Raw genomic sequence first — 25997 nt, forward strand, 5'->3', positions numbered from 1 at the left:
TACAGATATATTTGAACAATTAAAGAAAGCAGAGAGTTAGTTAATTGGTAGGTGGCAACATCATTCAAGCATCATCATCAGGTGACCAAACTAATAACCACTCTCTATCAAACAAACAAAAAAAAAAAAACTTCACACAAGATACAACGCCAACACATCAGTCAACTCATCCTCCCAACTGTTTGAATCTTTCTTCGCCAAATGCAATTAATAGAAATATTTTGAAATAATTACCACAGTCCACAAAACTCCCTCCCTCCCTCCCTCTCTCTCTCTCTCTCTCTCTCTCTCTCTCTCTCTCAATTAAATACATGGTAAATAAAAAGCAAGTAGAAATGGCTTGAAAGTTCAGAAACCCCACCCACCCTTCTTGAATGCTATGCTATTCTGCTATTCTTCTGCTGCCACAGTAATTATACAGCTATCATCTCTTCATCCCCACTCAAAGGGAAGAAAAGAAAAGAGATCGGTCATCGGAGAGTGGAACCCAAAAAAAATATTGAAGCAAAGTGATGACGAAATCATCATCATCTAGTTTGGGCGAGGATGAAGAACGAGCCAAGCAGCAGCAGCAGCAGCTTTCGTTGGTGGACTTTGTGCTGTCAGCTTTAAGGAAATCCATGGCGTCAACGTGCCGAGTGGATAGGCCCGACCAGGAAGTGGTGTCCGCCGTCGGACTCCGTCACATGGAAATCGGCTGGCCCACCGATGTCCAGCACCTCACCCATGTCACTTTCGACAGATTCCATGGCTTCCTCGGCCTTCCCCTCGAGTTTGAGCTCGAAATTCCTCCCAAACCCCCTAGTGCCAGGTACATATTCAAATCCAATCCTCCTTCTTGGGTTGGCTGTGATGTTTATGTTCAGATCTGATGTTGCATTAACTGACAAAAGGATTTCGCTTTCACAATTAAGATTGTCTGTCACACTCACACACCAAAGTTTGAAAGAAATTGGTTAATTAATTAATGGCAAGAACATAATAATTATGCATTTCTTAACACTCTAAACGAACAAACGTACGTACCTGTAGCTGGAGGCTTTTGGCCTTCTTCTCAGATGAGATGATATCATTGATATTTCCAGGGACAATTTGCTGCAAGAAAATAAAAATCATTCATTCTTGTAAGCATTTTTATCATGGTAGATTCCATTTCCTAAACTTAGCACACACACCAAATTAACTGAGAATTCAATGCAGTGCAAGTGTGTGTGGTGTCTCTGCCGAATCTATGCAGTGGTCTTACGACGGTAGAGGCAATACTGTCCCAACAATTCTCTTGCTGATGCAGCAGAAGCTGTACTCCCATGGCGGTCTCAAGGTGACTCTTGATTTTCCACTGTTATTACTCTTTCTGTCTTGCTTATTCCACCAGCTGTGCTATCGACAGGCGGAGGGCATCTTTCGTATAAATCCAGAGAATAGCCAAGAGGAATATGTAAGAGACCAGCTCAACAGAGGCATTGTGCCTGAAGACATTGATGTCCACTGTCTAGCAGGTTTGATCAAAGCATGGTTTCGGGAGCTCCCATCTGGTGTCCTTGATGGGCTTTCGCCAGAACAGGTGTCGCAGTGCAATACAGAGGAGGAATGCGTTGAGCTTATCAAGCAGTTAAAGCCAACTGAGAAGGCCTTGCTCGCCTGGGCTATTGATCTCATGGCTGATGTTGTCGAGCAAGAAGGATCCAACAAGATGAATGCCAGAAACATTGCCATGGTTTTTGCGCCCAACATGACGCAGGTGATCCAAACAAAGCTGTTAGAAGTTTGTGCTAGAGTTTCCTTGCTCGCCTAACTGTTTTTCTGTGTTTGCCAAGCCCAGGTGTTGAATCCGGTGACTGCGCTCGAGCATGCTGTTCAAGTGATGAACTTGCTGAAGACACTTATACTGAAAAGGTTAAAAGATCGGGAGGGAGCTGGTGGGGCGGACTCATCCAGGCCGTCTCGATTCTCAGATGGGGAATATGATGGCCAACGTGAGACGGACGCCAGCTATGAATTGGTAGGCCGTGATTCAGAGGATGAAGAGCAGCAAGATTACTACAGCTCCTGCAATGAAGACAAAGATGAAGTAGAGTCATTGAGTGAAATTGAATATTGCTTCTTAAGACAACTAGACGACAGCGAAAGCGCTAAAGATGGCTTCCGGAAACAATTAGAGAGGATACTGTGCAGGGAACATCCGAGCCCCGTAAGCAATAATTCCTCCTTGAAGGCAGATTCTCATGTTCATGCAATAGCACGCCGCCACCGGGGATGAAAACTCGAGATTAAGTTCAGTAGCTTTTAGGCCCTAATGTTGATGCAAAACCAGTAGCCAGCTTGCTAGCAGTATCTGTAATATGACACTCTTCGTAGCCATGGATGCTTCTGTACATTTCTGCATTTTGATTTAGGCAATTATTGACAATCAAACCTGGCTAGTCTCATCTTTTCTTATCTCTGCACCAGAAAAAATATTAACTCACCTATTTTGATCTTCTGTAAACAGGGGGGATGATGGAGGTCGATCTGCCCTATAGCTCATCAGCTCAACAATTTCTTAACCAACTACAAGCATATCAATTTCTATCCAATGATCATGTATTTGTCAAAGAAACAAAAGAAAAATAGCACAAAAATCTGCAGGAATCGATTATCATAACCATTAGAGAAGGCTGTCTTCCTAAGAATGAAAAATCACCTTTGCAATGTTCGAATTTGTAGCTGGAATGTCTTTGCATCCTCTGCTGCGGTCAAACAGAAATCCATTGAATATTCAGTTTTATGAATTGCAACATCAGTAATCAGTTACCAGAGTAACATATGGTCAGCCATTGCTCTAAAAGATTGTCATGTTAACAGTCACACACAAGTATGATAGCAAACGCGATTCAGATTCCATATATGTGTCAATGGCAGAAATTGAGCTACATAAGTTCAGATGATGCCTAGCACCTAACATCAACTTGCTTGCTACTCGATCAGATCCAGAATGAACTAATTCATAGTACAAATCGAATGCAAAAGAGCTTCTGTTCCACTACCAGACCCAAAATCCAGGTCGGAGCATTATCAGTGCCTGAGAAATGGGCAGCCAGCAATCACATGAAAGCAATGCGTACAAAATTCAATCGCCTCATGATTTCGGCCTGAGGCAGTCTGGCAAAGGAGGCAACCGCAGCACAGCTTCCTCCGTCTCAATCGGGTCCGATCTCAAAATCTACAGAAGATTCGACGAAACAACTAAAAAAAATAAGGGCATGCGTGGGAGCAGCAAAGGGGATGCAGAAGACACAAATCGGGAGATTAATAATTACCGGATCTTGGAGCAGAGGTTTGGTGTCGTCTTTGGCTGGCCTGAAATAGGGTTTATTCGTCTCTTCTCTCTTACTATCATCTCCTTGACCACCAAAACCACCATCCTGATTCTGCTTCATCGGAGTATCTGCTGCCGATTCCATTTACCCAATTTGCTGCTAGTTATGTTTGCGCCCCTCAATTTGAACAGAAATTGCAGGAAAACATCAAACAAAATATATTCAATATATATATACATATATAAATATACATTTAAAATATTCTATTTATTTATTAATACACAAAATTTTGTTTTACTATACAAAATTTATTTATTTAGATCAAGATTTTAGTAATATTTTGAAAATTCTTCAAAAATTCCGGATTATTCAAAAATTTCTACTACTCATCAAAGCATGAAATACCTATTTATATTTCATTTCGTACAATTATTTAAATTTAAAACTTTTACTATTCAAATCTCTTTAACTCAAAATTCAAACATTGAGAAAAAATTTCAATAAAAATAAATCATTTAATAATTTAAAGCAAAACTAAGCAAACCTTTTATATACAAGAATACGACCCACCAGTCAGTCTCTCCTCTTAGTCTCGTGATATCAAGTTTATGAAACAACCAACCATCCTGCCTGCCTACGATGGGTGCAAGATTGACAAAAACACTCGCACTAAGCTCAACGTATATATCTACCTACCTATGTATGTATGTATATGTATATACATACATACATTAACTGGACTATACTCCCATTCAAAATGGTTGGTTCCTTCTTTTCTTCTTCTTCTTGTTATTTAGCCCCGTTCATGCATGCTTCTTCCCACAAACTCAACAACAAATCCTCGGCCCCCGAATATCGGCCGCATTACAGAGTTGTCAAATCTTCGCCAGTATTGATGGATTACGTGGGTTGGGGTGGTCAGCAGCATCTGCAGACTCAGTCTCCGCGGAACCTCTCCACGTCCATTTCCATGTTCGGCTTCTGATTCTAAACTACTGGTCAGGAGGGGGAGCGTCGCCATGGACTGACTGGAACATCCGCTGACATCCTCAGGAAGCAGAGTATTTATCAAGTGCTTTGTCAGAAATCCAAATACCTTCAACACAACCAAACAAACAAGTAGTATCACAATTCATAATGTACCAACAAATTTTATGTCCCAAATTCAAATAGCAGCACTGAAATCATTTACGCACCACTGTGCTGAAGAGGACAACGGTGATGGTACTAGTGATCATAATTGCATTCCCAGGCGTCTTAGTATGTCCAGATTTCGCAAACTGAAAAAGAAAAAATGTCATTGGATTAATAAGTCTTGATTGTTTGATAATATCAATCATTAATCATTACATACATGTAAATAATTACCTGATTATATGCCAAAGCCATGGAAACTGCACCTCGAATTAGACCAGCCCACCAAATTGTTAGCTGTGTTCAGCCATATTGGTTATTATGCCTGGAAATAAACAACTATCCCAGACTTCCAAACTGTAGGGGAAAGTACCTGCTGCCTGTAATCAATTTCGTCAAGCTTAGACATTTTTGTGAGGTTGGATAACAGGGACAATGGGATAACAAATGCTGCTCTGCCAACTGCAACTAGGCCAAGCAATGCTGCACTTGCTGCAATGGATTTTCCAGGGCTGCGATATTTCAAAACAAGCAGAGGCAATAAAATAGTTGGAACTAGTAAACAGAAGTGCTATGATTAAAAACAGAAGTGAATTATGATGTTTGAAAGTGAAGGAATGAACAATTTGGAGAACTCAAAAGATGCTACATTACCTTTCGCTTGCAAATGCCCATTTTTCAATGTCTAATGCATCCATACCAACATAAAGGAAGATAAATGTCTCTGCAATGAACGACATCGTGGCGAATACATGCCTGCAGAAAAGCAAGTTAATAAAACAAATCTTGCTGGGCTTTTTCTTTTTCTTCCTTGTGTATGTGTTGGGAGGTGGGTATGGGTTGATATAATGCTCCTAAAAGCAGGTCTTACTTTGTGGTGACCTTAGCACTTGCAGTCATGTTGTATAATGTGTAATGTGACATAACAATTCCACAAAAGAACACAGTAAGAATTCCACTCAAGTTACAGAGCTGCAAGATAGACATGATAATGTGTGGCTGTTAATCATAATTAAAAAATAATATGAGGAATGGCATTCCTAAATTTAAGGATAACAGTTCAGCAAAAATTTATAATAGAAAGTCAAGGGAAGCATGAAATCAGAAAGGACCTGAGCTATCATGTAAGAAAGGTAAGCCATGAGAATCATCAAAGCAACTTCTTGATCAGTTGAATGCCTGAAATTTGGACATCAATAGCTTAGAATAACTATCAGAATCGTCAAAGGATACATTGAAAAGATATATAATTGAAGTAAATAACAGCTCATTAATTCAACAGATGCGCATGGTGCTGGAAAATCTACTCCCTCAACATTAATAAGCCGAAAATTTTCCAGCCTTTTCATACCTTTGATTGTACAACTCTTTTACGATATAGGCACATAGCAAGCCAATCTGCATTTAAAAATAAGGCCATCAGAATATTGTAATTGACAAATATAAAATTTCCATGCTAAACAAAACTAGAATTTCCTTTATTCAAGTCAATAGTTCACATGAATAGATGGACATCCATTTTGTTCAAGCTATGTTTCTTCACACCATTTGTTCCTTCACATCGCCATAGCTAACACAATGGCCATTCATTTTGCCTTAATCCTTTCATTCAGGAGTTTATTTCTAAAATAATGTATGAATAGAAATTTAAATTAACAAGGCAGTGAACCTTTTTTTTCAGGGGCAATCTATGAGTATAAAACAGATTTTTGAATCATTGCAAGCATCTGTAAATATTGATTAGGCTGTACTTGCCATCAACAAATTATGAAAACAATTAATTTTTTATAATATTTAAATCGACATGGGAAGCCAAAAATACTTCATAGAATTTAAGCTACAGAAGCTAAATGAGAAAACACTGTTGTGTTACCCATGGGCCATTTACACAAGTAAGAGGAAGGAATGACAGTCTCACCATGACACCCAGCAAGGTGCTGGTTATGAACAAAGAGAAGAAACTGCCAAGGAACTTCATTGCAACCTCCATGTTAAGATTTGAGAGGTCAAATTTCTGAATTGCATTGAAAAGCACCACTGATGTGGCATCATTCACCACGCCCTCACCAAAAACAATACTGTAGAGCAAAGGTGTTTCTTCCTGATCAAGAACCTGCCAACCAAACGAAATTACTGACTTATCAGGTGCCCTTCACTTCCTTGTCAGATAAACACTTTCTCATTCCTGGCTAGAACAAAAACGGGGGGCATGTATTCATACCTGCAATGTGCAGACAGAATCTGTAGCTGAAAAGATGGCTCCAATAGCTGCATAAACAACCGTAGTTCAACTATCAAGATCAAATGTCTGTACATAGATATATCCACTAAAATAAACAAGGCCAGAGGAGTTGAAAGCAAACAACCAAGAGCCAGACAAATATCTCTTGAATATTAATCATACATGAATATCCCATAAAAAAATTGCCAGCATGTAATAACCACAAGATGAAAATAAATCCTGAACTACTGCAAATCTACCAAGATAATCCTGAAGTTCAAAATAGCCCATGTCCAGTGCCTCAAACACCACTTTCACACCTGCGAGATTTTAAGTATTAGCACTGCTAGGACAAATACTGTGAGATTGGTGCTAGTGAACATAGAGCAACTAAATGCAATAGAAAAGGAAAGACAGAAGTTGCAGGGATGAGTACACAGGGAAAAGAAAGCATGATCAGACAATATATATACATTAACAGACTAATACCTGAACATATTACGTGCAATAAGTGATGCAGGCAGACTTCAACTTATAATTTTCAATGGAAGCTCGAACTAAAAAGATCCAGTTTGGTGCAGAATCAAATATGAGTAGCAGGATATACCAAGATTCAATGCAAATGAGGTCACAACAAAAATATGAGAGACAATACATGTGGTATTATCAATTACCATAACAAAGGAATACATTGTTCATACTCTGTTTAAGGAGAATTAGCCCTTTGTAAGCTATGAATTCTATTTATTTCCATGCATCAATTGATAGTGAAACAATACCAAAGGAAATGATGCAGAAGGATATCACTGTGCCGACAGCACCGAACATCGAAATAGTCGCAAAGTTCTTGAAAAACCGCTTTTTCTTAACCTGGAACCTGGTTGATAATAAAAATGCACAGCCACCATGACGGTCCAACACGAAATTAATTATCACGAACAAAATATACTCACATGAAGAAAACTGGATATTAATACGTTAGACATACAAAGAAAACAGCTAAGAAAACCAATACTCACCCAGCATTAAATATAATAGGCGGCAAAAGGTATATGAAAAATAGCTCTTCATTAAATTCCATAACACGTGAGTTCACTCCTTTACTTGTCAGCAACAGAACTATTCCAGTAGCCAAACCCTGTCGTCGAACCATTAAATTAATTTTCGAGTACGACAATAATGGAACCAGAAACTAATAAAATAATTCCGAATCCGACGCCGCAACCAACCAATATAGGAATCATCATCACGTTCATAACGAAAATTAGAGAACTCACAATAAAAAGAGCATTGATGGACTCGTTAAACCAGCGATTCTCTTTCAGAAGATGTCCGATCACGATGCACACGGACAGGAGGGCGACGAAAAGTGTGATGGACTCAACGGAAGCCTGAGCGGAAACAGCAGCCACGCCTCCCAAACCCATGATCACGGAACTCAGGCAGGCAGCTCAGCAACCAACTAATCTAGAAGAGCAGGTTAATGCAGATGGGAGGTTTACTATTCCGAATGCAGGGGAATTTCCATAGATTCCCGGGCGTACGTTTCGCTGATTGAGTAAAACAGCAATGAAGTAACTATAATGCTACCTGCCCGTGAAGGGACTCCACGCCGCGATCAGTTCAGAGGAGTCATTTCAGTTTGGGCCTTTCATTTCAAGGCCCAATACTTCAAATAATTGGGCTTTAATTCATTTTCTTATTAGTCATATGCCCAGAACATAGACCTTTTAGCCCATCGGAGATTGAATAGACCCAAGGTAAGCTCTCACATCACAATAATTCAAAGAATTCAATTGCAAAACGAGGATCATAATAGAATGATTAAGCAGGATGGTAGAAATGGGATTGATCGTATTCATATGTGTATGTATATACAGAGTAGTAATTCAGCGTGTGTTCTTGTCGTTGGGTTTTAACACAATGAATGCAATGCATTATTCCTTCCCGATCCAACCGGACATATGTACACACATTCTGGGAAGTAAGATTGTTTGGTGATGATCTATCCTATTATAAGTGCAACTAGCGTTCCAGAGCATTGGCGAGGTGCACGGAGACATCGGGACATCGCCCCTCTATGAGTTTTCCAGTCTACGTACACATTCTTTATATTCACTTATATGCCGACTAGCAAAAGTGAGTCCGGGGTCAATGGGAGAAGCGGAGAGTCGAGAGGGCAAAAGTTATCATCTTTGGCTATGATGCAGTGTCATAGCAGTGGATGGGATCAAGGAAGCTACATCTGCTATGACACAAGGTAAGCCAACTGTATGCCATGATCATTGATTTATGACAAGCTAAGTTAATTGGACAGATAGAACAGTTTGGGTGTCTATTGGGATCCTGATTCTCCTTTTCATGTTCCAAAGATTTGGGACTGATAAGGTGGGCTATGTCTTTGCTCTCAACCTCTGTCTCTGCTTCATATTCATCTCTGGGATTGATTGGAACCTATAATATCTTAAGTATGATCACACTGTAGTAAAAGCTATAAACCCCAAATACATTGTGGATTACTTCAAAAGGAACAAAGAGAAAGCATGGGTTTCACTCGGTGGCACCGTACTCGAGAATTCATATATCATCCCCACTCTAGAGTGTCATAACAAACTGGAACAACTAGATCAGTTCCTAACCGGTCCTCGGGTGAAATGTGAGCTCTGTACACACATATGTCACTCCAATACCCGCAGCAATCGAACAACTAATAAAAGATGGCAGAACAAATATTTCCAGGCATCAATACTAGATAACTGAATGCACAATGAACGAGCCAGTGTCATGCTATCTGTTATACTTAATAACTAAATAGTTCATAGATAATGATTTTCTTCCTCTCTTAACTAAACTTTTTCAACATACAGATGAGTGATTTCTATGCCTGGTATTGATTTCCACCACTCAGGAACTAATCAATCTCATTAACAAATAACTGAATCTGAGTAACGAAATCAGAAAATCTACATTCACAATTGAAAATCAAACACAGCATTGACAGAGAGATTGATTGATTGCAACAGTGTGTGCATTTTCCCAATTGCTAGAAGCCAAAGTCATTCTTTCGTTAAGGAAGTACCATAAAGCAGTCAAACATAAAGCCTTAATCTTCGAAACAGATACAAATTTCAAACAAGTCACGACATAGACAACAATAGATTCAAGGACAAGTGACAGTAATTACTCTGACTCAACAAGCTGCGGCGACTCAGCAGCGGAGCTTTCCTCGGACTTGGAGACAAAACTCCAGTCAGGAGGGAGCGGAGGGAGGGGAGGGTACACGGCGGGACGACGTCGTATGTCGGAAGGCCGCGTCTTGCGAGGGCGAGTCTTCATATGATGCTGGGTCGCCTTTTTCTGCGGCCTCGACGAGCACTCTATAACCAATCCACTGCCGCCACCCACCGCAGGCCTCGATTTCCCGACGGAGGAGGTAGCCGGAATCACCAATTGTACCCCAAATATCGCCGGGACTGACATTTTCGCTGATGTAGCAGCTGTGTGGACAGAACCAAGTGATAAGGTAGCCGCAGCGGTTTTTAATGGCGGCAATTCGTGGAGCGAGGATAACATTTCCGTGAAATTCCGTGGTCAAAATGTAAATCTTGATAAATTACCCAATTACCCAATTGGCCCACTTTAATCAGCCCATTATAGTCTGGACGGTTTTAAATTTGGGCCCTATTTATTTAATTTTCATTTGGGCCCAATTTGTGCAGATCTTCCAAATCAAGAATCTTCTACAACGTGAAGTAAAATATATTAATTGGTAAAATTGCAAAGCTACATCACATTTTTACATACTCCATTTTTTTCCAGTGAGCAGAAGCAGAAAGCATAACTAGCTAAATACAAATCTATCCACATTAATAAAGATAATATAATAATAATAGAACCCGGGCACACTTCTTAGCTTAATTTATCGACAAACAGCACGACAGCAAGAGATACTAATTAATGGATGATGATGACGATCTTATTGATTAATTCATGGAATGGAATGAAGGAGAGGAATGGTGGGAATGGAGTTAATTAGGACAAACAGGCAGAACAGGACTGCTGATTAGGTTTGAGGAGGGGAATGAGGGAGCCACTGAGGTGGAGGGACATGACTTCATTGGTGGATCCGAGGAGTTTTCCGGCGACGAAGACGGCGGGTACAGGGCCGCTGCAGCCCATCCTGATGAGGGCCTTCTCGATCTCCTTGCCGTCGGGGTCCTGGTCGAGCTCGTGCACGTGAGCATGGGCATTCAGTTCTTGAAACAGTATCTGCACTGCGTAGCACAGGCAGCACGTGCTCTTGCTGAAGATCAGGATGTTGTATTTCGAAGCCAAGTTCGTTACTTTCTCCATCGATATATATATATATATATCAGATAATATACAGTAAAGATTTATATATATGATGATTGAAGAAGATGATGAAGAGATCACACAAGTCCCAGAGGAAATGGTGATCTGGAGTGAGGGAGGTAACTAGGGTTTTAAATTTATAAGGCTGTCTGAAGTGGGGGGTGCTCTATTTATATTCGAAATTTATTACAGCAAAAGTGGAAATAGCAGTAGCAGCAAAGAGTAGTGGACAGCTTTATTCCAAATAAGAACATTCAAAAGGTGTCAAAATGGCTGTAAATTAAAAATAATAAAGAAAGAAAGAAAAGAAAAGAAAAAGAACTTTTGGAGATAGATACTAAAACAGGATGGAACATAGAGAGATTTGCTTCCTTGGTAATGGGAGCATTAATATATTGATGTTTTTTACTACTGCCTCGTATCCGAACATCCAGCCTGTTAGTTGTTCCAAATAATATGTATAGATACACAATAGTGACCATCAATTCATCCACCCATGGATCTTTGCACTTTATTAATGATGACCTCCATCCATCCATCCATCCAAAATGAGAATATTTTCAAAGCTGGGAGAGGTGTGGTCAATTTCAAAATTTTCTTGGAGAATCTTGGATCGAAAACCATCCCATTTCCATTGGGAATAATATCAATGTGGGGAAATTAAAGATGTCGAATAATATATATATATATATATGATGAACAATGTGGGGGAGGGCTTTCGGTGGTGAATCTTACACTGTGCCCACCTACAGCCTTGGCTGCTTGCTGCTGTATATATATATATATATATATTCATTCAACAACTTGCATTTTATATATATATATATATATATATTGCATTCCCTGCTGCTTCTGGACTTCATTCCATCCATATAAATCTTGCACGTGTAGTGAACCTCCATCCCCACACAGACAAATATATGTATAGTCTGATTGATTTAAGTATATTATTACTGGGGAAATCTGCTGTTCAAGAAAATTTTGATATTACATGCTCAAATGAATTACATGTGTGCTTAATTAGCTAGTTTTCGAAAACATAAGTGATTTAATTAATTAGAAGGCAATTTGGGGTTGGGGAGGAGATAAGCATGCATCATGCAAGGTGGTGAATTTTTGTGGATTGGCAGCTGAAAATTAAAGTTGAAGTTTTTGTTTAATTCTGTTGTGGTAAGAGGAGACAACAGACAGACACATACAATATTTGTAGGTGTCATTTCTTGTTATTTGCTATGTGAGGGAATATATGCATTTACACACACATCGATACATATACATATATAATCAATCATCTGGAGCCTTCTTTCTAGCACTTGATTTGTTCTCTAGTTATTGATTGGGCTGTCCCTTTGCACTTGGGCTCATCATTACACATGTTGGTGGACAGCTCAAATGATCAAGACTTGTTTCTATACTTGAACCCATATAATAATAAATAAGATTATTGCTTCTGCAAAATATAAAGCTTTCTCTTATCATATACTCCATATGTGTGACACATCACACTTATTGAATTTTATTGTAAAAATTGAAATTGAAATGAAGCTGAGAAAGTATATATTATTAGAGAATCTGATGAAAAGCAATTATGGTCGAAACTAGCTAGAAAGCAAGTTTAGAGATGCGTTTTCTTGAAATAGAATGGCTTCCCAAACAAACAAATTAAAAAGCGCATTTTTTACAAGAAGTCGCTGATTCTATAGTAGCGATTTATGTAGTCGGAATCAAAATAGATGGATCCGGAAATTGGATTTGGACCCACACCTTTCTGGGCTGGAGCTGGACGCACATACACACCACATTCATTATTCACTCATACACAAAAAAATAAAATCAAGAGCCATATAAATTTTATAATTTGACCAATTCATAAAATTAAATTAAATTCACTATAATGATAGCAATTTATTGAGAGAGAACCAGATTAGATTTGTCTGAAAATAAATTGTTAAGAGATTGGTGAATTAATATTGAGGAATTAATTTGGGTACAAATTTGGTCTCGAAAGTATATATGGGTTAATTGAAAATGAGCTCATCGTGTGCAACATTGGCCCTTCAATGCTGTGTTGAGCCATTTTATGTTATGAGAAAATGGTCCCAATTCGAAGATAAACTAAACTCCCCAATCAAAAGTAAATAAATGAATCATATCGCATGAATATTCTTGTACTATGGATATTACTTGTTAGCAACTTCTCAAGAAAAAAAAAGCATTGATTCTGATGATATATATATATTAATGGGGTAGCAATAATATAAGTAAATAAATTAAATAAAAATAAAAGCCAAGAAAAATTGTTCTTGATGCTATTGCTAATAGAATTGGACCATCCACAAGTTTCCACTTCTTTCCTCTAAAATTTGGACATATATGTGGTATTAATTAGATTAATTGCATTATTATATATACATAAATATTATAATAATATTGGGAATTGAAGGTGGTTGAGTCAACAAATTCAAATAATATTATAATTAAAAGAAATCTCAAGTCGTGTGTTTGAGTCATTCTTCTCCCCACATAATGGAGGAAATTTTACTCGTCCAACCTTTATTTTTTATTTCTGGTGGTCACTAATTGAGCTAAACAAAATAATTAGTCATAGGTAGGGTTAATTATAGCCTTTTGTTCATTTGAATGAATAAAGTATTTGATCAGTAATTTTAATTCCAACTACTACAGACAATAAAAGTAACTAATTAATTTGGTTCTTTAGTTTAGGACCGACCAAATTAAACTTTCTTTCATGCAATACAATCAGCAGCACTAAGCCAATCTTTCTTTCTTTTTCTTTTTTTTTTTTCTTTTAATTACCGACATAATTAACTGTGGTCTGATGCTAGCTAAACTATATGTATGTGTGGCTTTTATATTTCTAGCTACCTAGCTGATTAGGAATAATATAAATTAATTAATATTATTATTTTCTTTTTTTAGTCATATTTATACATATACATATATATATATATTTGTAGGAATAATAAAATTTGTCTGGGAGTTTATTCATCCGTACGTTAATAAGCTCCAATATTGCATGGAATGGGTATGGTATGGTATGTTTTGGTTGTCACCTCACTTAATTCTTTCACAGTGGGAATTGATTTCTTGTTCATATAAATACTACTCCCTCCGTCCCAGAAAATATGAGATTATTACCGTAGATACTGAAATTTAGGTAAAGTATAATTAGTAAGTAATTAAGAAATATATTAGTAAAAATAATTATAGATTAAGATTAACATAAGTAAATAGTTTAATTAAAATTAAAAAAATTATAAATTTAAAATTTAAAATGCGATTAAAGTGCATAATTATATTTCCAAAAATAGAAATAACAGACAAACGAAAATAAAAAATATGGATAAATTATATGGGACAGAGGAGTCCTTCACTTTCCTAGAATTATTCTCATTGGAGGTGGTGGGCCTGAAAATTGAGTCAGAAATATTTGAAAAATTGTATAATACTAATAAACAAATAAATAATAGCATAGTGAAGAATAATAATTAAACATTAATTTTTTAATTATAATTATAATGAGATAAATTAATAAATCTCCAACCAAGTTAAAAGTGCTTAATTGTTTGAGTTATTATTTTTAAACTTTCTATCTTTATTTTTTTTTGGACGAATCAAAGTACGACGTGTCAATTTATATATATAGTCATGCATGCGTGCATGTCAATGTATTAAAGAATCTAAAATGGAGAATAAATATAGAGACATATCTTGGGAGCTAGCAAAGTGAGTGACACATCTTGTCATTGGTTGTAGTGGAAAAGGTGAAAGAAATAGCCAACACTTTCCTTCCCTTTCAGACGGGATCGTCTAGCCCGGACAGAACCCTAGCCCGCTGTCTCATACACACAGTGTATATATATACACATATATACACATGTATGTATATATATATATACTATATATGTGAGAGTAGGGGATAAGATTTGGTTCTGGGATAGGTGATTCCATGGGCTTCCCTTCCCTTCTCGACTATATAAATAGGCCCCCAGCGATCCACAAGTTTCCACAAACACCAAATCTTCTTAATTCTCCTCATCAAACATCCATCTATCATCTATACACATAGATCGGCTGATTGGCATTATATATATATATAATTAAGATCGAATGGAGGTGGTGGAGAGACTGGTCGAAGACAAGGCGGTGGTGATATTCAGCAAGAGCACGTGCGGGATGAGCCACGCCGTGAAGACACTGATATCCAGCTTCGGAGCTAATCCGACCGTGTACGAGGTCGACGAGCTGCCGGAGGGCCACCAGCTGGAGAAGGCGCTTCTCTCCCAGAGGAAGGTCAGCAGCTTCCCCGTCGTCTACATCGGCCAGCAGTTGGTCGGCGGTGAGGCCGAGCTCATGTCCCTTCACGTCAAGGCTCAGCTCGTCCCTCTCCTCAAGAACGCCGGAGCCATCTGGATTTAATATACATATATATAATCATCTCCATCTCTACTATATATATATATATATATTAATCAATTAATTAATATTTGCATCTTAGAATAATCATCAATAAATAATATATTGAGATATATATATTTGATCAAATCACGTTGTTGATGAATAGGATCATACATACATACATATATATATATATAACGAAATGCAATACTAATTAAATGCTTCAAAGTAAAAACTTAATAAGCAATGCATGAGATAGGACAGACATCTTATATTAAATGCTAGAACTAGAACAAAGTTTTAACTTTCACAACAGTTGTCCTGTCCTGCTCGATATAGTGAGAGAGCAAGAAAGAAAGACAGTACCCAGCCCCAGGCATCCATGCTGCAGCTATTCTAAAGCTCATATATCATCCCCACCTTAAGCATTCTCCGGTGTGGGATATCGTAAACTTCCTTACTCTGCCTCACATTCCTCTTGAGGAAATTATACGCATAATCGATCAACACCCTCTTCCCCAATCCCGACCCTTTTCGCGCCATCACTTCATGATCTCCGACCAGATGCACCACTCCGCTTCTCCACGCATTCTCCAAATCCTCCACATCTCTAGCCACTTCAGTATCATTATCGACCTCTTCGATGCAGGCCTCATCTTCATTCCCTCGTTGTTCCCGCGCCTGGCCGATGTAGCCATCCTCCACAATGAACTGCCTCAATCTATCAACCAACAATTTCTCAAACGAGTCCTCCTTAATGCCACGCGCATCGTTGTACCCATAGCGCACCACACAACGATACAAATTCAGATCCCGCGGCTGCACCCTTCGCAAGAGGAACCTCTCTTCCTCGGGCACTTTGCTGATAGGCAAGGATTTGAAGGATACGAAAACAAGGACAGAGTGAAGCGCCGGCACATTCTCGACATAATGCCTGAACAGGGGAGGGATACCATGAGCCAACTCCGAGTAAAAGATGGCAAGCCCTGGTAGCCTTGTCGACTTGGTTTCTTGAATAATCTCCATTGCTGTCTCGGGAGAGATCTTGTGCTCCAGCTCATAGTAGTACCTTCTCCTGTACACATGGTTCCACACGAAGGTGACTGTCATTATAACTGCTGCAAACGCGAGGGGAAGGTACCCGCCTTCATTGAACTTGTAAAGAACTGAGCTCAAGTACACCAGCTCAACCGTGCCGAAAACCAAAACAAATCCGATCACAAGCACTATGTGAGTCTTCCAGATCACCAGCATGACAAGAACCAGGAATGCAGACGTGAGAGTCATTACAAACACCACAGCAATCCCTGCATTTATTTGAGAATGAATGGGAAAACTCTTGAGAAGAGAGAGAGCTGTAGCAATATATATACAATTTACCATAGGCATGGCCAATCTGATCGGTAGTCTTGTATCCAAGAGTGACGAAAATGCAAGCCAGCATCAGAAGGTAATTGACTTCGGGAATGTAAACCTGCCCAGGATGTTTCGGAGAAGTGTGGACAATCTTAACGCGAGGGAAACATCCGAGGGCGAGGGACTGTTGAACGATGGAGAAAGTCCCTGAGATCAAAGCTTGACTCGCTATCACTGCTGCCAGCACCGCAACAACAAACATTGGCCAGTACATGGGACCTGCATTTCATCAATAATTACATTATTTCGTATTATATATATATTCTTGGCCATGCAAATAAAATGGGTGAGTACGTTAGTGATCTCAAAACCTGGGATTGACTTGTAGAAGATGTCCGAAGCAACATCCGTGTGCTTACGAAGGTAAGCACCTTGTCCCGCGTATGCTACCATTAGAGCTGGATAAATCACAGTGCACGTGCTTAATTGTATCGAATTCACCGAGAAATGACCAACATCAGCGAATAATGCTTCAGCCCCTGCAAACACAAATTGTAATTGTAATTACAATTATCTGATACAAGTGTGCATGCGTGTTCGAATAAACGATGGGAAAGTCACCTGTAATAGAAAGAACAGTGCCACCGAGAGAAATCCATGCTTCCTTTTTGTTTCGCTTAAAATAATCGACGATGTATTTGGGGTTTAAAGCTTTGATGACTGTAGGGTCGTATTTAAAGAAGTTGTAGATGCCAATTCCGGAAATGAAAGCGAACCAAACACACAGTATGGGAGCGAAGGTGTAGCCCACTTTATCAGTTCCAAATCTTTGAAAGGAGAAAAGAAATATGAGGATTGCCACTGATATCCAAACTATCGTTGCTGATCACCCAAAAACAACCAAAGTGAATCTGATAAATATGTATAACTTGGTCCATTTTAAATTTGAAAGTGTAGGAATTAATAATACTACCATCATTCATAGAAGGTGCAGCCTCCTTGATTCCACCCACCGCAGATAACACTATGCAGGGAAAACACACACACCTGATGAGTAATTCAAGATAGATATATCTATGTGATTGTGATTTGCAATGTTTTCTGTAGGTACATACCTGAGATGCAGGGAGTGAGAATACCATCTCCAATGACCATGGCAGTACCGAGCATGGTGGCGAAGAGCATGAAATGCTTGGCGAAATTGCTGTTCTCGAGTGCAGACTTGACTCTGCAAGCTGTGCGGGCGCCACTATTGGGCAATTCGAGCCTAAAGGTGGACACATCTCGGTCCTCTGCTTGCTGGCTGGGAATCAACCCCACTCTTGCGTGTCGGCATAGTAATGAATACAAAGCAAATGTCCCTCCTGCCAAACCACACAGAATATATATATATATCGTTTTGTGTAATGAATATCAATTTTTTAATTCTCATTCTACCATGCATGCAGATTAATGTAGCAAATTCACTGCTATCATCAATGAAAATAAATCTTATTTCTTCTACCCTGAGCATTATCCCTCCTATGTCCAAAACAACAAAAAAGGGGGGGTGGAATAATATCATTGGAGTTGACGAGATCCATTTTAAATAGCTTACCCTTTTCCCCTCAATTCACTGAACTAGGCCAGATTATTGGCTTCAATTCTAGCGTTAAAATCTGTATCATTTTACATTAATACACATTATTATACATGCTGATTTGGTGTCGAGTCAAATCAATTTCCAAATCAAATTGCAGTTGCCTAAATAATCGTCTGCTATGTATATACAAAAACAAAAGAGTAATGGAAAGAAAGAAGGATGACTGCAGAAGTAAGTTTATGGCCACAAATAGAAATAGAGTTTTACTGTAAAAGGGAAAAAAATAAAATGGTGCTAGGCATAGTATACGTACCCTCGCCGTTATCGTTGGCGCGCAAGACGATAAACACGTATTTGATCAGCGGAATCAACGTTATGGTGTACAAGATAATCGACAGAACAGCGATAATGTCATCCTTGTTCTGGATTTCTCCCGTGAAGGTCCCCGCCAGCACATACAACGGCGACGTACCGATGTCTCCGTACACCACTCCAATGCTCTGAAACGCCAATTTCAGCACCACCGCCCACGACTCTCTGGCGCCGGCGCCCTAACAACCAAAAAACACTAACTATTCATATTCAGCCACAACTAAACCAGAAGCGACTACGATTTCCTAATCTGACAGATTTGCGCATACCTTAATAGAGGCAGCGCCGTTGGCGGCAACCTTGCCGGACTCGAGTTCCAGCGAGTCATAGCGCCTGAGCTTGTTCCAGGAGAGTTTCTTCTGCTGGAGACGCTTTTCGCCATTGTTTCCACCATCGCCGGCCGATTCACTTCCAATGTCTGTATCCATGCTTCTAGATTTTGTTGGAATTGATGGCTCTCTCTGAAATGGCCGATAAGAATAAATAGCGTAAGAGGAGTGTGGAGGGTAAATGGGGAAGTGAAGGATTCGGTAGGAAGATGCCAGGAAGTTGATCGACTATAAACTCTATACATCTGACCCTTGATTATTCCGGTGTGAATACATGGATCTGTTAATTAATATCAGTGGGCCCTACGTATATTCGAGGTGGTAAATAATTAAGGATATTATCATTACTATTATTTAAGAATTTGAATTATACTATAAGATATTCTTGGTTACGAAATATATAGAAATTTTTTGTAATCAATCTGCTAATTGCTCTTATGGAAATAATATTGACACGGTTTACATATTCAAACGCATTAATTTCTTTAGTCACCATTAGAAACATAATTAATAATATTGTAGTAATTTTGATTATAGGCAGAAGGAAAATGAAATAAATCTAATGGCCTAAGGTTGTGTAGATTTTACTGCGGTTAGAATTTTATTTTCACTCCAAAAATATCATATCAAATAATTATTTTTTTTTATATTTGTCCGTTCAAGTAAAAAATATACATTTATTTTTGGCACTGAACTTAATAAATAATAGTATTTTAATTCTAGTTGATAGGTAAAAGTAATGTAATTATATTTTTGTTCTTATTTTTTGGTATAAAAGCAACGATATTACATAAAATAAGGGTATTTGTGGAAAAAATGGTATTTAATGAAATTGTTACTTTGTAATTGGATGTCCCAAAATAGAAATATATATATTTTCTAGCTGGACGGAGAAAGTATTATATTACAAATTTATTTTATATTCAAATTATCATATCAATCTATATTTATATCACGTCGAACAACTATTCGAATTCAATTTTTTATTATTAAAATTCAAACTAACAAACTAAAACTCACTATCGAACGCACCCTAAATGATTACAACTATATGAATTTAAATATAAGCAATTAGCGGGTATTCTTGTTTAGTTTTTTTTTTTTTTTTCTTATTTACATATTTTTATTATTTTTTCTACTAGACTAATCATGCCACAATATCCAAATACAAAAACTATAAAATAATATTCATTTTATCTTAATTTAAAATGTCAAATTTTTTTTTCTTATTTCAAAGTACTATTATTTTGTATTTAAAAAAAAAATTATATAGTAATACTAAAGTTCTTTAATTTTTATTTAAATTACAAATATATATAGTAAAAAAAAAATATAGTATACACCTTATATGTGTTGGAATAGATGTTCCCCGTGTATCCCTCCCCTAGTTAAGCATTAGTCGGGAATGTGCCTGCGCTTCACTTTGTCCTTCTTTCCGTGTCCTTAAAAAAAAATAATAATAAATAAATAAAATTATCATTAATAATTTTTTCTTATTTGAATAATGAAAGACACTTTATATTATGAAATGCCTTCGTTTTTATTTATTTATTTTGCAAAAAATTGCGTCACATTTGATTTTATGAAAGGAATATCGAGTATGCTCCAATTGAGAAAAGCTATTCAGTATACAAATTCAAACACGTTCTTTTTATTTTTTCGAAAAAAAAAAAAAGTCTCATCATTATGCACAACAATACAATGCAAATTGAGGGTTCCTTTGTTTAGGCTTATGCTCGATCAAATATCGCCGATGAATTGAAATCCGTGTAATGTAATACATATACTTGGCGTTGAAGATGACTCTTTCGAAAAATTGTTGGTTGATAGATCTTTGGTAATGCATTTGGTCGGGGATCATGAAGTGATGGCTCGCAAGGGATTGGGGTTGTGAAAAAGAATATTATCTGACTATGTTTATAATTTCATGGAGAGGAATGTGAGACAAAAGAAAAAAAATTATTCATATACTAAAGTTTCGTATATCATCCCCACCTTAAGCATTCTCCGGCGTGGGATGTCGAAAACTTTCTTCCTCCGCCTCACATTCATCTCCAAGAAATTATACACATAATCGATCAACACCCTCTTCCCAAATCCCGACCCTTTACGCGCCATCACTTCATGATCCCCGACCAAATGCACCACTCCACTTGGCCAAACATTCTCCAAATCCTCCACATCATTATCGACCTCTTCTCTACACACCTCATCTTCACTCCTAGGCTCCTCCACGATGAACTCCCTCAATCTATCAACCAACAATTTCTCAAAAGTGTCCTCCTTGACACCATGCGCATCATTATACCCATAGCTCACTGCGCAACAATACAAATTCAGATCCCACGGCTGCATCCTCCGCAAGACAAACCTCTCCTCCACCGGCACTTTGCTGATCGGCAAAGATTTGAATGACACGAAAAAAAGGACAGAGTGAAGCGCCGGCACATTCTCGACATAATGCATGAACAGGGGAGGGATTCCGTGAACCATCTCCGAGTAAAAGATGGCGAGCCCCGGCAGCCTTGTTAACTTGGCTTCTCTAAAAATCTCCATCGCCATCTCCGGAGAGACACTGTGCTCCACCTCGTAGCAGTACCTCTTCCTGTACACATGGTTCCACACGTAGGTGACTGTCATTATAACCGCTGCAAACGCAAGCGGAAGGCACCCGCCTTCATCGAACTTGTAAAGAACTGCGCTCAAGTACACCAGCTCCGCCGTGCCGAAAACCAAAATAAATCCGATTACAAGCACCATGTGAGTCTCCCAGATCACTAGCATGACAAGAACCAGGTAAGAGTCATTACAAACACCACAGCAATCCCTGCATTTATTATAGAATGAATGGGAAAAATCTTGAGAAGAGAGAGAGCTGTAGCTATATATATATATATATATATATACCAAATATTATTATTACTATCTCCTGTATTTTTTTTTTTTTGGCATCCTGTATCATTTCAAAATTAGAAATTTTGTATTTTGGGACCTGGTATAATGTGGATTTTTTAAAAAACAAAAATGTATATATAAATAAATAAATATATTGTTATTTTTAAATTTTATAAAACTACAAATTTTGCCATGACTCCATCCAAAAAAAAAGAAAAAAACGACAAATCATTTTAGACTTATTATTCATATTAATATCAATAATAGTAATATAAATTATGTGCCATAAATTAAAATACTATATTAACCTATACTACTTTTTATTATTTATTCTATTAAAATATGCGCATTGTTAGTACAATATTGAATAAAATGATTCAATCTTGAGTACGCTAATAGCTTTCATTATTATTATCACATGCGTGCCCACCCTCTGTTAGTCATATCCCCTACGGCCCTAAATAAAGAAACCTAAGATGGAGCAAAATAAGTGAAATCAAAAGAGCAATTTAGCAATTTCTATCCTTTTTCTTGTTATAATAATTTATGTATTTCTTTTACTATACTCTTCACGGGTTAAATCAACAACTCTACTAATAGTATACCATGCATGCAGATTAATGTAGAATTCAAATATTGAAAAACTATAAAAAGTTAAAATGGTAACCTCGCCGTTGTTGTTGGCAAGCAGGACGATTAAGACGTATTTGATGAGCAGAATCGACCAACGTCAAAGTGTAGAAGATAATCGACACAACACTTATAATGGTCATCCTTGTCCTGGATTTCTCCGGTGAAGGTCCCCGCCAGTACGTACAACGGCGACGTACCGATGTCGATCCGCACACCACTCCAATGCTCTGAAATGCTAATTGCAGCATCACTCCGGCGCCGGGCGCCCTATGTACCAAAAAAGCACAAATTATAATTCATATTCAGCCACAACTAACACAGAGAAGCAATTACGAATTCCTGATCGGACAATTTGCGCAGACCTTAATAGAGGCTCTGCCGTTGGCGGCAACCTCGCGGCAGGTCACTGTGCCTGAGCTTGTTGTTTCCGGTGGATTCACTTGCAGTGTATGTATCCATAATATTTTAGGTTAATTATCGAGGAATTGACGGCTTCTCTGGAGGAGTTATGAGAATAAAATAGAGTCGAATTGGGAGATTGCAGGAAGATGAATGAAGAGTGGATCCATACTTGTATGTTATTATTACACTAAGGAGGAAAGAATATTCCGATGAAGATCGCCTATTATGGAATGCTATACAATAATATGCATAGGAACACATAGAAATTAATAATATTGCATTTATTTTAACTATAGGCAGAACAAAAAACAAAAAAAACAAGCGTTTACTGTGGATGTTGAGGTTGGATTCGAAAGTTTAATAATAAAATTTTGAATTAAATCAGTTGTTTAATATTATAGATATGTGTTTATTTGATATTTTAATTATAAAATAAATTTTTAACGTATTATAAAAAATAAAACAAAAATGTAAATTTGATTTAATTTAATCTGAGAATAATAATAATAATAAATATTTAAGAAAAAACCGCGAGCAAACAGAAACTAAAACGGCTTAACGGAGAAATGCATCCATGGAATTAATATTGCAATATGTTACTAGATTTTGATAAATTTTTATTATTATTATTTTATCTAGAATAATTTTATAAATAATGTAAAAGCATAAAAATAGATAATATCTTAAATTAAAAATATAGTATATAGTATTATTGAAGTAGCTTCTAGTTTAATACTCAATAGTGCGGGATGTTTACGTCAATTTCCTAGATACAAGATTAAATAATAATAATAATAATAATAATAATAATAAAAAGCTACGAATCAATAAGGTCATTTTATTTATTTATTTATTTATTAAAAAAATAGTTTCTTAATTTATTCACATACAAAATTTTAGACGATTATTTATCGTCGTCTTCGTCGGCACTCACTCGCCTCGCAGTCGCAGAAACATGTCGGACCACAAGGCCAACATAATCGACGGTAAGGCAATCGCCCAAACTATCCGATCGGAGATTGCCGCCGAGGTCCACCGTCTCTCCCAGACATACGCCAAGGTCACTCTAATCAATCTTCTGCGTCTAATTGCTGCCCTATCTATTGGAATAGTCAAGTGTAGTTTGAGTTGATTGCAGGTGCCAGGTTTGGCGGTGGTCATTGTGGGGAAACGGAAGGACTCCCTCAGCTATGTCAATATGAAAAGGAAGGCGTGTGCCGAAGTTGGATTCAGGTCCATTGATTTGGACCTCCCGGAGGATGTCTCTGAATCCGACTTGATTAGTAAAGTGCACGAATTGAACGCAGATCCTGAGGTTCATGGTAGGTTGCTCGTAAACTTTACACAGTAAATTTTTTAGTGGCAATGATTGATTGATTTGTACGAAGGTTTCGAAGTCATTGGTTTTTTGTGCTTCCTACATTTTCTATTGGATTAATTTGGTGTTCATTGTGCAATTGTATTACCTTAATAATATTTCATAAAGTCTGTTCGCTAAATTTACACAAACTTCAACATCCAAAGATTCATTTGATATTTGTGATTTCACTACGCCCAAATTATGAATAACTTTTCACATTTCTACCTCTGTATCGACATTCCAGTTTTGAAATTTTCTGTATTTTGATCTGTGAACAATATGAACATGTCTAATATTGCCAATAGTCTGTTTTTCAGTGAGTATATATTATGGCTGTTGCAGGTATATTGGTACAGCTTCCATTGCCTAAGCATATAAATGAAGAGAAAGTTTTAATAGAAATCTCCCTAGAAAAGGATGTTGATGGATTCCATCCTCTGAACATTGGCAAATTAGCAATGAAAGGGAGAGATCCACTGTTCGTCCCCTGCACTCCTAAGGTTATACTCATAACCCCCATATGATTTTATACTATGTTTCTCTGTTATATATAAAAATGTTCGTATGCACTGATCACACAGAAGGTAATAGTCCTGCAGAAATGCTATGCAAATGCTTGTATCCTATGTTAGTTCTGATGAAATTAACTTATTATGTGACTGAGTGTTTTCATTCATTCTCTAAACAGGGCTGCATTGAACTTCTATCGCGAAGTGGAATTAGTATCAAGGGAAAGAATGCTGTTGTGGTGGGTCGTAGTAACATTGTTGGTTTACCAGTTTCTCTGCTTCTTCTAAAAGAGGATGCTACTGTTACTGTTGTCCATTCGCGCACTAAGGACCCAGAGAGCATCATTCGTAATGCCGACATTGTCATTGCTGCTGCAGGGCAAGCAAGGATGGTAACAAGGGATACACTTTACTATAATTAAATGCATTGCACCATTAGAAGCCTACCTGGTTACTCTTATGATTTCAGATCAAGGGCAGCTGGATTAAGCCTGGTGCTGCTGTAATCGATGTGGGAACAAACTCTGTGGACGACCCGAGTAGGAAATCTGGTTACAGGCTTGTCGGAGATGTTCACTTTGAGGAGGCATGTCAGGTAGCAGGATGGTGCACTCCAGTCCCTGGAGGTGTCGGCCCAATGACAGTCGCAATGCTGCTTCAAAATACGTTGGAGGGAGCTAAGAGGGTGATTGAGAAATAGGTATTTCTTCACAGTTTTCATCTTCTCTTCAGCTGTTTCTTGTTTTTCGTTTGCCTGGATATCAGGGGTTTAAGTGTACTTCTATAACAATAATAATTTAAGTATGTGTATTTATTCCATGGTTCCTGATTTTGATCAATATAAGTTTACTTATCTAAAGAATGCTCTTATGGACTTCTTGTGCTCTCTTGTTTTGAAACTAGTGTTCTCTTGATTATATTGTCGGAGTTGGTGTGTGAGCAAATCTGCAAATAAATAGTCATTACCTCCTGACAAAAGTTTGAAATTTTTTGTGATTTACAACAACCTGGGAATGGTTGGTTGGTTGGTTGATTTATTATGAATTCAGACCTCAGTGGGTATAGTAAATTTCCTCCATCTTTGTACTAATAACACATCTAATCTACAAGGCAAATGTCTTCTAAAATGGGCA

General features: G+C 37.7%; 9 protein-coding genes across 12 annotated transcripts; 3 read left to right on the plus strand and 6 right to left on the minus strand.

Annotated features, from left to right (window-relative positions):
* Positions 1 to 512: 512 nt before the first annotated feature.
* LOC127251423 (rho GTPase-activating protein 2-like) lies at positions 513 to 2260 on the plus strand. 4 transcript variants are annotated; one of them, XM_051275106.1, is made up of 5 exons: positions 513 to 811; positions 1086 to 1124; positions 1201 to 1321; positions 1391 to 1741; positions 1823 to 2260. In XM_051275106.1, the coding sequence occupies exons 1-5, from the start codon at positions 513 to 515 to the stop codon at positions 2258 to 2260; spliced, it is 1248 nt and encodes a 415-aa protein (XP_051131063.1). The 4 variants fall into 4 exon arrangements, with proteins under 4 accessions (XP_051131063.1, XP_051131061.1, XP_051131064.1 ...); XM_051275104.1 differs by having other exon boundaries at positions 1201 to 1741; XM_051275107.1 differs by lacking the exon at positions 1086 to 1124.
* Positions 2261 to 2857: 597 nt separating this feature from the next.
* On the minus strand, positions 2858 to 3507 carry LOC127251430 (uncharacterized). Its single transcript, XM_051275114.1, has 2 exons — positions 3300 to 3507; positions 2858 to 3202 (listed from the first exon to the last, which is right to left on the minus strand). Exons 1-2 carry the CDS (start codon positions 3441 to 3443, stop codon positions 3119 to 3121), a joined length of 228 nt encoding a protein of 75 aa, XP_051131071.1. The 5' UTR covers positions 3444 to 3507; the 3' UTR covers positions 2858 to 3118.
* Positions 3508 to 3647: 140 nt separating this feature from the next.
* LOC127251421 (sodium/hydrogen exchanger 1-like) lies at positions 3648 to 8626 on the minus strand. The gene is made up of 14 exons (XM_051275099.1): positions 7932 to 8626; positions 7674 to 7792; positions 7434 to 7531; positions 6915 to 6974; positions 6655 to 6701; positions 6352 to 6546; positions 5785 to 5831; positions 5546 to 5612; positions 5305 to 5405; positions 5088 to 5189; positions 4807 to 4945; positions 4668 to 4730; positions 4496 to 4579; positions 3648 to 4395 (listed from the first exon to the last, which is right to left on the minus strand). Exons 1-14 carry the CDS (start codon positions 8079 to 8081, stop codon positions 4093 to 4095), a joined length of 1575 nt encoding a protein of 524 aa, XP_051131056.1. The 5' UTR covers positions 8082 to 8626; the 3' UTR covers positions 3648 to 4092.
* Positions 8627 to 9664: 1038 nt separating this feature from the next.
* LOC127251427 (50S ribosomal protein 6, chloroplastic) lies at positions 9665 to 10245 on the minus strand. The gene has a single exon (XM_051275112.1). The coding sequence runs from the start codon at positions 10225 to 10227 to the stop codon at positions 9835 to 9837; it is 393 nt and encodes a 130-aa protein (XP_051131069.1). The 5' UTR covers positions 10228 to 10245; the 3' UTR covers positions 9665 to 9834.
* A 147-nt stretch (positions 10246 to 10392) lies between these two features.
* Positions 10393 to 11153, minus strand: LOC127251428 (monothiol glutaredoxin-S9-like). The gene has a single exon (XM_051275113.1). The coding sequence runs from the start codon at positions 11005 to 11007 to the stop codon at positions 10687 to 10689; it is 321 nt and encodes a 106-aa protein (XP_051131070.1). The 5' UTR covers positions 11008 to 11153; the 3' UTR covers positions 10393 to 10686.
* A 3820-nt stretch (positions 11154 to 14973) lies between these two features.
* Positions 14974 to 15617, plus strand: LOC127251728 (monothiol glutaredoxin-S1-like). Its single transcript, XM_051275568.1, has one exon. It carries the CDS (start codon positions 15139 to 15141, stop codon positions 15445 to 15447), a length of 309 nt encoding a protein of 102 aa, XP_051131525.1. The 5' UTR covers positions 14974 to 15138; the 3' UTR covers positions 15448 to 15617.
* Positions 15618 to 15700: 83 nt separating this feature from the next.
* Positions 15701 to 23047, minus strand: LOC127251722 (potassium transporter 5-like). Its single transcript, XM_051275560.1, has 12 exons — positions 22956 to 23047; positions 22628 to 22860; positions 21061 to 21892; positions 20409 to 20507; positions 19006 to 19197; positions 18678 to 18915; positions 17898 to 18146; positions 17756 to 17806; positions 17404 to 17664; positions 17154 to 17321; positions 16807 to 17061; positions 15701 to 16733 (listed from the first exon to the last, which is right to left on the minus strand). The coding sequence occupies exons 5-12, from the start codon at positions 19162 to 19164 to the stop codon at positions 15823 to 15825; spliced, it is 2292 nt and encodes a 763-aa protein (XP_051131517.1). The 5' UTR covers positions 19165 to 19197; positions 20409 to 20507; positions 21061 to 21892; positions 22628 to 22860; positions 22956 to 23047; the 3' UTR covers positions 15701 to 15822.
* LOC127251518 (potassium transporter 5-like) lies at positions 21025 to 21825 on the minus strand. Its single transcript, XM_051275245.1, has one exon. The coding sequence runs from the start codon at positions 21823 to 21825 to the stop codon at positions 21025 to 21027; it is 801 nt and encodes a 266-aa protein (XP_051131202.1).
* Positions 23048 to 23888: 841 nt separating the features above from the next.
* On the plus strand, positions 23889 to 25740 carry LOC127251724 (bifunctional protein FolD 2). The gene is made up of 5 exons (XM_051275563.1): positions 23889 to 24055; positions 24134 to 24317; positions 24698 to 24855; positions 25044 to 25256; positions 25334 to 25740. The coding sequence occupies exons 1-5, from the start codon at positions 23951 to 23953 to the stop codon at positions 25562 to 25564; spliced, it is 891 nt and encodes a 296-aa protein (XP_051131520.1). The 5' UTR covers positions 23889 to 23950; the 3' UTR covers positions 25565 to 25740.
* Positions 25741 to 25997: the final 257 nt, after the last annotated feature.

The sequence above is a fragment of the Andrographis paniculata genome, unplaced genomic scaffold (assembly GCF_009805555.1).
Source record: "Andrographis paniculata isolate CXL003 unplaced genomic scaffold, ASM980555v1 Contig45END, whole genome shotgun sequence".
Taxonomy (NCBI): domain Eukaryota; kingdom Viridiplantae; phylum Streptophyta; class Magnoliopsida; order Lamiales; family Acanthaceae; genus Andrographis; species Andrographis paniculata.